The sequence below is a fragment of the Brachyhypopomus gauderio genome, chromosome 12 (assembly GCF_052324685.1).
Source record: "Brachyhypopomus gauderio isolate BG-103 chromosome 12, BGAUD_0.2, whole genome shotgun sequence".
Classification (NCBI taxonomy): domain Eukaryota; kingdom Metazoa; phylum Chordata; class Actinopteri; order Gymnotiformes; family Hypopomidae; genus Brachyhypopomus; species Brachyhypopomus gauderio.
The window spans coordinates 1,556,784-1,570,704 of record NC_135222.1 but is presented as its reverse complement, the minus strand read 5'-3'; the positions used below and the strand labels follow the sequence as shown (position 1 = coordinate 1,570,704).

The window sequence follows — 13,921 nt, the reverse complement described above, 5'->3', positions numbered from 1 at the left end:
TAAATGATCAAGTTCGCACAGACGCATTACTTAAGACGTCCTGGCACCTTGTAACGAGCTCACAGCGAGATGAGACAGTTCATCTTTCTCCAGATAAGCGTTCACGCCAAAGAGCAGGAGTTGTGCTCCGTCCGAGCTCCCGAGCAGACCGCAAAGGTCTCTGTCATCAAAGAAGAGCAGGGGGGAGAGAACCTGCTTCAGCTCTACCGTGCGGACGCTCCCGGCCACGCGCCGGTGACTAAGCAGTGAGTGTTACCCTTGTGAAAGGAAAAGGAGAAATGAAAACAGAATGATTCTGCTTTTAAAGTTTGGCAGGTTTTAAGCTGGGTCCACATAAAAGAGTACCTTCTTATGAGACTGCTTCCGCTTGTACGTGTGGCTGACAGTTTTACGGTCGCACCATTTCGACAGTTGCGGGGATGCAATCCGTTTTAATGACTTTATACTCGGGTGGAGAGGCCATGTGTATCTGAGGGAATGACTTGAAGAGTTTCCATTATCATATTGTCACTGACCTCAGAATTCCATTCAGTGCAAATAAAACATTTATTTTTAGTTTTAATATAAGCATTATTTTTTTTGCTTTATATAAAAATATATTTAAAAATGTACTTTTTTTTCACTGAGACAAAACAATTCTTTTTTAACAAACTAATACATCACAAACTATTAACTGTGTTTATCTGCATTTGTGTTTTCCCCCACTGACACCACGCAAACAAAGAACTCTGGGACCCTTTTTTTTAAATATATATAAAAAAAAACTGAAACTTTGAATGCATTTCTTATTATGAATGAAGTAAGCCATGCAAACTACTCAGAATGCATAATGAATTTTATACATCATATGTCAAATGAATTAGCATGTAAAACTCAGTGAGAAGGACAGGGGAGACTTGTGCTAATTGGCAGTGAGTCTTCATGCATAATTATCGGCGTGGCGTCTCTGGCATGCTTCTGTGCCAGCAGCCGAGTAACGAGCGGAAGGAGGGGGGGGGGGGGGGGGGGGGGCCAGACCACGGTGGGGGGGGTGGAGGTGCTCATCAGCTTCAATGATGAACCTGCGGTTGTCCATCAGTATCGAGCGCTTATTTCAGCGGGATCAAGACAAGAGTCTTGCTCTGCATTTCTGAATATGGATTTTAATAGACCATCGGAAACCTCCTTTGAATTAGCAAGGGGTTTATGTGTGTGTTTTGAAATAATTGTAGGTTGCTTGAATTGCAGAGTTTGGTTTCGCATTCTCACGTACGTTATCATCTTGGAATTAAGCACAAAGGGTGATGCAGTCATCAGGAACGCCTCCTTAATACAAATGACAGATGACAAAATTGGTGATGGTTTAAAGTGATAAAGGAGGCGAGAGGAAAACCATGTATTGTATAATCCTGCAAAAGGACCACGCCTTGCTGGATATTTCTGAAATCTCTGTAATCTATATTCACACTAAACACACAACACTGAATATTCACAACTTTTGTTATTTTTTTCAGAAAGTTCCCCACCCTGAAAATGTTTTATAGACACTTATTCTCCCAGGTCACACCTTTAATTTGATAAATAACCTGTTTGTTCAGTGTATCACAAAAGCAAAACAAAGGGGGTGGGGGTGCCCAGCATCATGGGGGTGCGGACACCGAGACCATGCCGAAACGTGCCCACTCACCTCAGCAGGCACACACACATCTTGCAGCCGGAGGTCAGGCGGCAGAAGCCAAATCGCTGCTTGCTCTCGATGTCGGTGAGCACAAACGTGAAGTTCTGGCCCACCTGATTCCTGGACACTCTGCAAAGAGCGTGCACGCACACACACACACACACACACACACACACACACACACACACACACACACACACACACACACACACACACACACACACACACACACACACTTCAAAGACTCCACATAATGGCAGTGAGTTTAGACCATGCTTGGGGGAGGGTCCTTCATTAATCTGTCCTCAATTATCTGCCATATGAGGACACAGCAACTTTTTAAACCTATACATGCAGGTCAATTGAACAATACTGCTTACAGGCAAAGTAGTTTTACATAGCCACAAAGCTGCCACAGCAACTTTTATTTGATTTGAGTTTGAGCTGAATTTGCCATTATCTGAGAGTCCATCTTCAGTTTTGCACTTTTTTAATGTCTGTATTCCTCCACCTCTCTGTGAAAGGTTGAATAATGCATAACATAAGAAATTCAGCCAGGGAGAAGGAAGGAATATCGCTACTCCATAAAAAGAGTGGTTACTGCGGTCCCAAACCAGCCTGGCCATATTAAACCGCACATCTCAGCGTTTCGAGGGCTTTGAAGGGGCGCCATTGCATTCTCCTCCACTAGATGGCAGCAGTTAAGCTTCGGCGGGAAGGAGAAGCCCTCTCCTCTACCCCTGCCTCTCGGAGCCTATAAACTATACAAAGGCACTTTTCACGTTTTTATTTCCACCAGCAAGTCTACACTGCACTCCACTGCTGGGAGAATCAGGCCGCAGTATGTCGCCAGGCGACCCGTATCACAGCAAACACACAGTGGGGGTGAGGCCCTCTCTGCAGGTGTTTGGTTGAATTTCAGTACGTGGTTTTAAGAGTAGCGTCAGGTAATTAAAGATGGACGGGGAAAAAAAAAAAAGATATCTGGCACATCCTGCTGTTCATTTAGCGTGCGTGTGTGCGCGTATATACAGTCTGGGGCTTGGCATAGAAAATCATCGCTTTTCACCTAATTGGTAGAGTTTGGACACAGGAGCGCAGCAGAAGGGTTTCTTACCTCTCCACATCAAAGGGGAAGCAAAACTTGGCCACCGTCTGCAGGACCTCCTGCAAGAGAGAGCAGGACACATGATTATGGCAGGGAGCAGGGGGGGGCGTGGCCTCGTGACAGGACGGGCCACCGCCAGGACATCCATGGCTGGACGTAGTTACAGCTGAGCGACGTCCTGACACTGGGCGGTTGAGGTAAAGACATGCAGTGTGTCACAGAGCCCAAACCACGCAAACAAAAACCCCCCGTGAAGTGTGAGAACGCACTTATACGCGTTTGAGTCAGATGTGTTAAACTACGATCCCACGGCCATGGGGCTAGCAGAGGTGGTTACCACAGACGCAAGCTATTAGCTACTATTAACGTCATGCCCTCGCAACGTGGAGGGTGGGTGGGGTGGGGGGTTTGGGTTGGAGGGGGGTGGTAGAGATGGTGGCACAGGGCACTGGGCACCGGGCACCGGGGGGTTTGAAAAGCCTTAAGGGCTTCAACTCCCTGCGCTAGCCCAGTGGGATCATGGATGACCCCATCCAGCGTAGCACCATATGGGTCAGCCATGTCTGCCCCGACCCGGACACCACAACCTGGCTATGGAGACACCCCCCCCCCCCCCCCCCCCCCAAAAAAAAAAAGCAGATTCCACTTGGAGGGAAAGGCGTGGCGTTCGGCGCATGTTTGTGTGAGCGCGGGGCTGACGGCTGCTTGCTGTACAGCTCGGCGGGGGGGGGGGGGGGGGGGGGGTGTAGGGGCGGGTGTAGGAGTGGAGCAGTGATACGGGTGGAGGAGAGGAGACTGAAGGCTCTGGCAGGCGGGGCGGAGAGCTCGCCGAGTCTGGGCTCCGCCTGGCGGCTGGGGTTCAGCTTCCTTTTTTTCTTTTTTCTTCTTTTTCCTCCTTCTTCTCCGTTGTGGAGAAAGTCACACACAAGCGAGCGCGGCGCTGCCGTATGTGCCGCTGCTATTATTAACCGCCACGGCTGCACCGCAATATGTTCTGCTGCGTCTCACTCCGCCAGCCCTGCATATGGCGCTGGCCGGGCCCGGAGAAGCCCGTCTCTGCGCCGCTCGCCGTGAGACGCCCACCCGGACGCCCCGGACCGTGTTGTGCCACGCCACGCGGATATACCCCCCCTCCCCCCCCATGCTGGCCCTGCCCGGGTCCCGTGCGACGCGCAAGAGTCTCGCTTGAGCTGAAAAACGTCCTTTAAATAAGGGAGAGGGGCCAGGAGAAGTTGCACATGCCGCAGTTAGAACGTTTGGACACGGATTCACGTTCTCTCAAACGTAGAGAGGTGTTGGAGGGACGCCATCCGTACATTTAAAATGTCAGTCACCGATAGTAAACGGAAATAAAAGAACAAATACGTGAAGTCGCCATGTCACGTTTTGTGACAAACTCCTGGGCGCTGGTATACAAATCCCCACGCAGGGGCGGCTGGGTGGGCTCGGACACAGGCCCACCGCCAGGGCGGGCCGGAACGTTACCAAAGCCCTCCGCCAGGCGCCGGCTCACACCGTCACCGCGGGGCCGCACGTGTACCACACACCTTCCTCCTCCTCCTCCTCCTCACGGCTTTATTACCATTCATGCAGGTGATAAGGGGACTATAGCAAAGAGCGTCAGGGGAGAGGCAACACTCTCGGTGGGGGAGGGCGGAGGGTGGGGGTGTGTTGCTATTGTTGTTGTTCGGTTGTAACCCCTGCGCCCCCCCCCCCCCCCCCCCCCCGAAAAAAAAAAAAATCATTCTTTCCTTTTTCTCACTTCCTCCCAACCGTTTTCCCAAGACAAAAGAATATAAAGCAGCTAATACATTTACAACTCACTAGAGGCAGCAGGGTGAGCAGAGCTGCCTGCATTATTTATTTACTGTTGAGACACGGATATCACTCAATGAGACAGCAGTCTCCATTCGGCCCAGGTCCCTCTGCGGATGCCTGCAATCGTGGCCTCTCCTCTCCTCTCCTCTCCTCTCCCTCCACGGCCTTCATTTATTACCCCCCCACACATCGACAAGAACCCCCCCCCCCCCCTCCACCCGGCTTCTCCAGGGCCGGCTGGGTTTTGGGGGGGGGGCAGAAGCAGCTGAGGACCTGGCGAGTGCCGGCCGGGGCCTGGACGCACGGCCGTCTCGCTGGCGGTGAAGACGAGGGGCGGGTATTTAAATGGGAACCACGGTACAGGGGAGTCTCGGGGGGGTAGGTGGGACTCTAGTGCTACTAGGTAAATGACTGAAATGTAGAAATAACACACGTACAGGCACACCCACCCACAAACAAGCCCACTGCGATGATATGGTGGGCAGGAAGAGAGGAGACAGTGCGACTGCAGGAGAGAAAGAGAAAAAGACAATGGCAAGAGAGGGGAAGAGAAGGAGAGAATTAAATGAGACACAGACCAGGAAAAGACAGAGTGTGTAAGACAGAGAGACAGACAGAGACAGAGAGTGGGGGGATAGAGACAGACACACAGAGAGAGAGAGAGAGAGAGAGAGAGAGAGAGAGAGAGAGAGAGAGAGAGAGAGAGACAGAGAGAGACAGAGTTAGAGAGAGAGAGAGAGAGAGAGAGAGAGAGAGAGACAGAGAGAGACAGAGTTAGAGAGAGAGAGAGAGAGAGAGAGAGAGAGAGAGAGAGAGAGAGAGAGAGAGAGAGAGAGAGAGATCGCCCTTCCATTCCTCTTCAAGCTGGTGGGATTTCTCCCTAGGGGTTTCAGTCTTTAAACCTCCACGCTCTTTTAAAATTCTGCCAGCCAGCAGGTCTACACGCCACTGTGGAACTGTCTCCGGCAGGGTGTGGGTGTGTGTGTGTGTGTGTGTGTGTGTGTGTGTGTGTGTGTGTGTGTGTGACTGGCACAGCCACCATGCTGATGGCACAGAAGTCATGGTGACAGGTTCAGCAGGCCTGCGTCCCCCCCCCCAGATCAATGCTGGAGCCCCTGGCCTCTCCCTCCTCTTCCCCAATTAGGTGCTCTCTCTGCCCCTCAGGCCAACCGGGACACCAGCCCACGGCTGGCGGGGCAGGGAGGCCAGGCCGCTCCCACACACGCCTCAGCGTGCAGCGCCACCTCCTGGACACACGGAGGACTGGCGCTGCCATTTTTCTCATTTACCAAAAACACGGCATGTTAGGTCCACGTGCTCCACAGGGCAGGGGACACCAGAAGTGGACATTCTGCAGAACGGCGCTCCATTGGACTTTGGACTTGCCTCAGTAAATACAAGTCCAGGTAGTATAGTGCTAGTATAGTACATATACTATATAGTACAGACACTGTAGTCAGCTGTTACAGACATGACGTGTAATGCTGCAGTGTTAGCTCTCCATCACAGTAGCAAAACATCACAAACGCTTCTGGAATATTCCTGCTTCATCATCCAGGCACACGGAACATCTCATAAACCATTTCTCCAGATCTGCTAATATCGTCCTTTATTCTTCATCTGCTGGAGTGAACGGCCGGGCGGCCACTACCAAACACGGACCACGTTGGACACCTGGCGCAACACGCCGGCACACAAGAGGCTGAAACAGCAAAAGACCTGCAGCATAAATCACGATTTTTAAAAATGAGTAAAGAATAAGGAGCCTCTACATGTACACCACGCTGCATATGACGGTTCATGTCAGGTCTTGAGGGTAAGACCATCTGATGGTAGCTTAAACCTGCTGGCATTACTAATTTCAGTGACTAACACCCACGGCTGACAGTGAAGCACTTTGAACGGGGCAAAGCAGACGTGTACCTGAAACAGCCACTTCTCCCCCCCCCCCCCGCCCCCCCAGACGGGGTTTGGTGCCGTTGATGTTACAAATTACAACAAGCCAACAGTGTCGTGTCGGTAGGTACTTTTACGCCTGATAAGTTTTCTGTTCTTGTCCGACGGTTATGGCGAGAATAGGAATGAGGAAGTCTGATCCTAAAACAGCACGCACGCCTTTACCCGAGGCCCCCTGACATCCCCACGCTACTGCACACAACACACGGCATTACTCCCTTCTCCTTCTCCACCAGGGTCTGATGCAACGACTGATCAATGGGGGGGGGAGAGAAACAATCTCTGCCTGCACTCTTTGAATCCTCCTACTGAGATTCCTTTCATTACGCTTTAATGGCGCGCCATTGCCTGGCTGTTTTCTGAGGCCGCGCTCGGCACCTTTAATAAGCGCAGACTTCGCCCCTGGACCGAACACAGCCTCCAAAGGGGAAGTGCCCGTCCCGCCGCACTTTCAAAGTGACACTGCCAGTTCCATTTTCACGAGCCGAGACTCTCCGCCTGACCCCCGGGGGGGGAGGAGCCAATATCAGCCACGCCTGGCAAGGGGGGCCGCCCCCCCCTCCTCCCTCCCCCCCCCCCTCTCCCTCTCTCCCTCACCCACACAGGCAGCAGGACTGCTTACGGAAATGCAACAGGCGTGGCAGTGATCCACCTGAGCTGCGTGTGGCAGGACCACGGGGCAGACGGAGCGGATCGGTCGGCCTGTCCGCAGAACCGCCAGCCCATTCAGTCCAGTCACAGCCGGAACAGCCAGGCAGACTGCATTTGTAAAACACAGACACTTAAGACTCCAAAAGAGTCAGTTAGTACAAAAGAGACCAATAAAAAAAGACATTTGAAGGTTGAGACAGCTAATACTACAATGAAACCCATACAGAATATGATTGGAAGAATTCAGTGAGCTGAACCTGACTTCAAAGGCGAACTCAGGAGGAGATCTGATTTTCCAAAACTCTCCACGCTGAATAAATTATCAAGCGCCGGGCGGATGGTTTTGTTCTTCCGATACAACTGATATTCTTCTGGGCCAAGTGGAGACCCAGTCCCATATGCCCCAAACGTGTGGAGCCAGAAACATCATTAATGCAGTGCCAAGTGGCCTGGGGGACTTTCTACATTTAAGCTGTCATCTCCCATCGGAGTGCTCGCTCGTGCACACTCTCTCTCTGCCTCACTCTCTCTCTCTCTCTGTCCCTCTCTCTCTATCTCTCTCTGTCCCTCCCATGTTCTCTCTCTCTCTCTGCCTTTCTCTCTCTCTTTCTCTCTCTCTCCCTTTCACACCCCCATCTCTGTCCCTCCCATGTTCTCTCTCTCTCTCTCTCCATCTCTCTCTCTCTCTCTCTCTCTCTCTCTCTCTCTCTCTCTCTTTCTCTCACACCCATGTTCTCTCTCTCTCTCTCTCTCTCTCTCTCACACCCATGTTCTCTCTCTCTCTCTCTCTCTCTCTCTCTCTCTCTCTCTCTCTCTCTCTCTCTCTCTCTCTCTCTCTCTCTCTCTCCCACCCATGTTCTCTCTCTCTGTCCCACCCACCCATGTTCTCTCTCTCTCTCTCTCTCTCTCTCTCTGGGAAGCAGAGTCACCTCTTCACTTTCTCACCTTTCTTTTGTTGCTTTGCTCTTTGACCTCCACTGAAGACATACAGCGTAATGGTGGTAAACGGGCAGAGGCCGTAGTTCTTAGTTCACTGAGCAGCTGCAATTGAGGGGAGTTATTAAAATATACATAAATAAACCCCATTTTGCTCATCACCATACTGCATCAACATCACATTTAATACGAGAGTTCTTTTACTTAAAGTCCTCACAAGACACTGTTTGCATGATTAACACAGTGAGACAAGAACCACCCCACTCACTTGTGTTCACCTGGGCAACTGACCCAGCTTACAGGCTTTGGGCGTAAAGCGTAAAGAGTCCCAGTTTTGACCATGACACCAGCCCTGAGCTCAGGCTAATCAGGACGTGCAGCCGACCACGGTGCCCCAGACAAGGGGCTCCTCCCCGGGCAGCTCACCCAGGCTAGCCTGACCTTGACCCACATCACGGGCACCTCCCAGAGGCTCCGCGCCCTGGAGAAGCAAGGAGGGGGAGGGGCCTCGGCCCCAGGATACGCGTTACAGGCCCCCGTGCGAAAGCCCTGTTGGCATGTGCAGCGAAGGAGAAAAAGGCGTCTCTGCCATTCTGACCCCGCGCCAATCCCCCCCCAGCTGCTGAACTCTGATCGCAACCCCCCCCCCGTGACCGATCTGACGGGCACCCTCCACGCTAAAGACTCGGCCGGCAGCGTTGGCGCGCCCCCCAGCGCTGCGGCACAACCCCCCCCCCCCCCCCACCCCGGTCCCCATGGACATCCTCTTAAGGGCACGTGTCGAAGAAGAGGCCACCAATCATGAGGTGTCAGACTCGGGCCGTGTGATTGAGGACCATGTCAAAGACATACAAATATTTGCTGGCTGGAGCCACAGAGATGGCGGCCCCCGTCAGCAGGGGCTCGGGCAGCGTGAAGCCCGTCGCCGCTCGACTCGCCCATTCCGCCCGGCGCGGATAAATCGAACACGTCACGGTTGGCCTCAGACGTGACCCCTGCGTCTCCCTGACAAACTCAGTCATCCGTGTGGACCACATCCACTTAGTTTTGACCATCGTAGTCATCAAATAGAACAGAGATGTTTGTGAATACATGTAAACACACGCTTGTTTCAGACTACACACTCGCAAAGCTGACCAAGGTTAAACAGGAAGTGCTGGGCTAATTCTGACTTCGATATTTTTAAAAGATAAAACTTCCTGTGAATTGGTCAACATATTTCCTGCATACATATGGCTTCCTATTTTTAGTGCCTAAAAGAACGAGAAAAAAAAGGCCCTGATCCTAGTTTGGCATCAAATCAGAGAGAAGTGAAATGGCACAAAAAAGAGGAATTTAAATCCCCCAACTCCTTAGACAGGGAAACCCAAAGAGATATAAGCTGGTTTCATTTTTATTAGTATAATTTGCTGTTTTTCAAAGAACAGCAGTTATCCTCCCACAACAGAGACATGAACACACACCCAAAGACCTCATCCAGCACATAAACCTGCCTTTTAAAAAAATATTTATTTATTTGTTTGTTTTGGGTGGAGATCAGAGTTCGAGAGGAAAAGAGCTCAGATTTCCATCTGTCCTCTTCGTTTGCAAGAAGCGGCTTTGCTGCGAATCAAGCGGACGCCCCTCTGGCCCTCTGGCCCCTCCACATGACAGCTGTAGGTGAGCAGGACCCTGGCTGGTCTTCAGGGGCCGAGGTCCCTCTCACACTTCATATTTAGCCGTCCCGGTCTGGTCCTCGCTTACTGAGAGCGGCTATTTTAGTGGCACAGGCAACAGAAGAGAGCACGGGGGGGGGAAAAAATCAATCCATATTTCCATAATCCACACTTGTGTGTGTGTGTGTGTATTCTCTCTCCCTCTCCCCTGGGGTAGACTAACCCCTGCACCCCTGTCCACGGCCTACAACTGTCATTACGCTCCGCAACAATAACAGGGTAAACAAAAGGGGGCCTGGCGAGTTTGGGTCTGCTGCCACCATATGCTGGCTAACTTAAGGAAGAAAAGGATTTCTCTGGCTACAGAGGGAGCAGCTCCACAAAGAGGAAAAGGGCCTAATCCTGGTAATGAGGCGACTCAATGAGGGGCTTTATGTGGACGTGGTGGAGGCCGATCCATCTGCACACACTGGGCGGAATAGCCGTCGCCACGCAGAACCGATCCCTGCTTAGAAAAAAGACAGAGTCCCACGGACGGACGGGGATGGAGCCATAGAGGGACTGAAAGAGACAGAGAGACGAAGAAAAAAAAAGAGAGAGAGGTACAAAACAGCAAAGGAGTAGATGTCTAACTGGTGATGCTTTCAGAAAGCACGAGCCACTCTTCACTGTGTGAGGGCTTTCTCTACACGCCCCACACACACACACACACACACACACACACACACACACACACACACCATTGTTATGGGCCATGCGGTGCCAGTCTCGTCGCTGCTAGCGCTTTCAGCTTCAAAGCGTAAAGTCGTTTCGACTGCGCTACAACCCAAGAGCTCATATTTGGCCTTCCCTCCGTCTCATTTTTGATCCGCAGTCTGTTCAGATTAGCGTTCGAAGGATCGCTAACAGCTCCCGTCACGACCGCGGGTGGACGGCCACGCAATCAAACCACGGAATGTTGCGACAAAATCCCGGATCACTCAAGCGTCCGACGGCGGCAGGCATGGCGCGCAGCTCGAGGGGTCACCGACAAGCCAAGCCCCGCGCATTCTAACGTGATCCCAAAAACGGTTACATTAGGTGCGGTCCTCATTTGAGTAGCCCCTGAGGCTTTTGCAAAAAACATGAAGGTTCGAAAATGTATAGAGAGATCATTTGAGGCAGAAGTGGAGAGCGTTGAACAGGAAATGAGCCAGGCGCTCGAGGAAACACCTTCCAAGAAAACACTCTCAAAGGGATGGAAATGGTAGAAGCTACGCTTAGCGGTGCCAAAGCGTGCCTTGTGATCCGAAATTGTCTTTACGATTCGCGTTCGAATCCCAGCTGTGCCACGAGGCGTCAGGGAAGAGCGGGCCTGGAGACGCCGTTCTGGATCCTCCGGTCCCCAAGCAGCAGAGCAGCGTACGGACTGTGGGCTTGGTCAGGAGGTCCAGGGGCAGCAGGCCTCAGGAGAACGAGGCCCTGCGCGTGGCTTAGAGAGATGAGCAGACCGGCCGCATGGACAAACGCGCTAGAAAGAGGCCGACCTTCCTTTTCACAGACTTCTAAACCAGTGCTACTGAAAATTCATAAAATACGCTGATTGAAACTATCCAGCGGTGTAAAGGGCAGACCTTCAACAACCTTAGAGCCTAAATCAGTAATGGCGGTTAACCGTGTTTTCCTACTCTGTAAAGATCCCTGGCTTTTGTTAGCATGGTGAGTTTGATTTTAGCAAATGCGCTCAGGCTAAGAGTATGAAGGAATAAAATGCAAGCAGACAGGTTCTGTGTGTGTGTGTGTGTGTGTGTGTGTGTGTGTGTGTGTGTGTGTGTGTGGTGTGTGTGTGTGTGTGTGAGTGTGTGAGTGTGTGTGTGTGTGTGTGAGTGTGAGTGTGTGTGTGTGTGTGTGTGGTTGTTGCCTCATCCTCTGTACCAATTAATCGTGCTTAATTTGTTCTACGGTTCTCCTGTGGTTCAGCACAGCTTGTCATGGGGTCTCTTCACACTCACCCTGAGACCCATCAGGAAGTCAAACGCACTGCGGGAGCGACCGCTGGGAGGGAGGGGCCACTGGGGGGAGGGGCCACTGGGAGGGAGGGGCCACTGGGGGGGAGGGGCCACTGGGGGGGAGGGGCCACTGGGAGCACTGACTGGTTCAACCATTGGGCTCCGTTACAGCAGCACAGGCCTCATGCGTTCCCGCCAAAACAAGTGGAACCTTCTGAATGGTCAATATTAGCCAATTAGGACGGCATGCTGTGAAGAGCTGGGCTGCTATAGGCTCAAATAAAAAAAACAAATAGATGTGGAGAAAAAAGGAAACGTCACGCTACAGAAATTAAGACCTGCACATCCCACGGCTGCACCGTCCTGATCCTTTCAAGCATCAGGATGGGATTTAACCTCACCACAGAGCCGTGTGTGCACTGCCTACACATCTACTATGAGAAACTGCACCACATGAGAACACATTTGGTTTAACCTCATTTTAAAGTTAGGTTGGATAAAGTGCACCGTGTAATGCTGTAATCCTAGGTAATGCAATAGTACAGCTACTTACAATTATAAATCAGCAGTTGACCTGCTTCAGCTGAACGCAGGCCGTTCTTGTTGGCTTGCATGTACTGAATGATAAATGTCGTTTTATTAGAATGCAAAGAACACATCAGAAATGTGTTGATTCCTCCGTTTTTTTTTCCAGGAACGGCATGCCGTGTGCATAGCAACAAGCGGCGGGCGCCTGCCGTCTCGGGCCGTGGGTGCGAGGCGGTTCTGGAGGCGGGGTGTGAAGGCGGCCGGCTCGGGCTCGGCGTCGTGAGAGCGCCAGGACGCCGCCACACTCTTCCCTGTCACGGCTGCATGATAATTAGCCCTACGTCAGCTTAAGGCCCGCTCAACGCTTTCCATTATCAGCCATAGCTCGCTGAGAGGTGGGGAAGTGTGTGTGTGTGTGTGTGTGTGTGTGTGTGTGTGTGCGCGCGCGGGGGGGTCAAAGGAAGGAAGAGGGTGGGGGGTCTGGACATAAGGAAAAGGGGGGATCGAGGATGAGATGCAGAGACTCATTTAAGCATAAATCAGTGTGTGTGTGGGGGGGGTGTTTCTCTGTTTCCAACCTGGTCTCTGAAGTCCTGGGGGAACTTCCACAGCACTGTCGGATCTGTAAGCAATTGACAGACAGCATTAATCAGTGGCTGCACGACACCACGCACCATTCAGAGCACATACATATTCATGAAGGGGGTGGGGGGCAAGGGTGGCTTCTCCTATGTGCCGGCACACCGCAGCAGAGAGCAGGAGCACGAGGATTTCTGCATATGCTAATATCAGCCGCACTGAGGCTCACAGACATACAAATTGTACATGGTCTGAAAATTTCATATTTCAGAAAATCTCAAGAAATGTGCACAGCATTATTGCTGATATGGTCACAACATTCATTATTATCATAGAATAATGCTCAAATTCTGAGCTCTGTCAGAGCTCTGTTAATATGTATGGACAATTAATATAATTATTAATATATGTCAATATTTTTTCAGCCCTGGGTAAAAAAATTTAATGATTTTATTTATTTATCTATTCCAAGTCACCATACTTTTCCTTGATCAGTGAGCTTCTGGATTATAATGAACCTTAAAAAAAAGTCACGTCATTAGAACAAAGGTCAAAATTCAGTTTTCTGGGTGCGACCGCAGACACCACCACTTTTATAATCAGAGATCCACACCCCAGGAGAGCAACTAGGGCTGACACGTGTACTGAAGTGTTGATCAGTGTTGATCTATGTGGAAAGCTAGACTAAATAAATAAATGAACCTCAAAAAAGAGGAAACTATTTCCAATGCAAGCATCTCTTATAGGAAAGATTCATAAAATAAAAATGCATCTTCTCAACGTAGCATGTTAGCACAGTGAAGGCATGAGACATGAGTATGGGAAACGAGGTAGAATCGGGACAGCTTTGTTACTGCTATTTTATCAGGTACCTCGGACAGAAGATAAAAGACGTGGTATATAGCAGACATCTCTGTCTTTGTGGCCCTTCTGGGATTCATCACTAATGTTCAACCATCTCCCCCAACACTGTTCAGACCCTACTGACAGAGCCTCTAATCTAGATGAAGCCATAGCAACAGGATGTGCCCACCAAATCACAAAC

At 51.0% G+C, this 13,921-nt stretch overlaps 1 protein-coding gene across 2 annotated transcripts in view; it reads right to left on the bottom strand.

Annotated features, from left to right (window-relative positions):
- Positions 1–13,921, bottom strand: part of dennd1b (DENN/MADD domain containing 1B) — a 75,154-nt gene that overhangs the window by 42,312 nt on the left and 18,921 nt on the right. For both annotated transcript variants that reach the window (XM_077024311.1, XM_077024312.1), the window contains exons 3-5: positions 12,876–12,919; positions 2,775–2,824; positions 1,667–1,786 (exon numbers count right to left, since the gene is read on the bottom strand). In XM_077024311.1, coding sequence (XP_076880426.1) covers positions 1,667–1,786; positions 2,775–2,824; positions 12,876–12,919 — 214 coding nt within the window. The remainder of the gene's footprint in view (positions 1–1,666; positions 1,787–2,774; positions 2,825–12,875; positions 12,920–13,921) is intronic.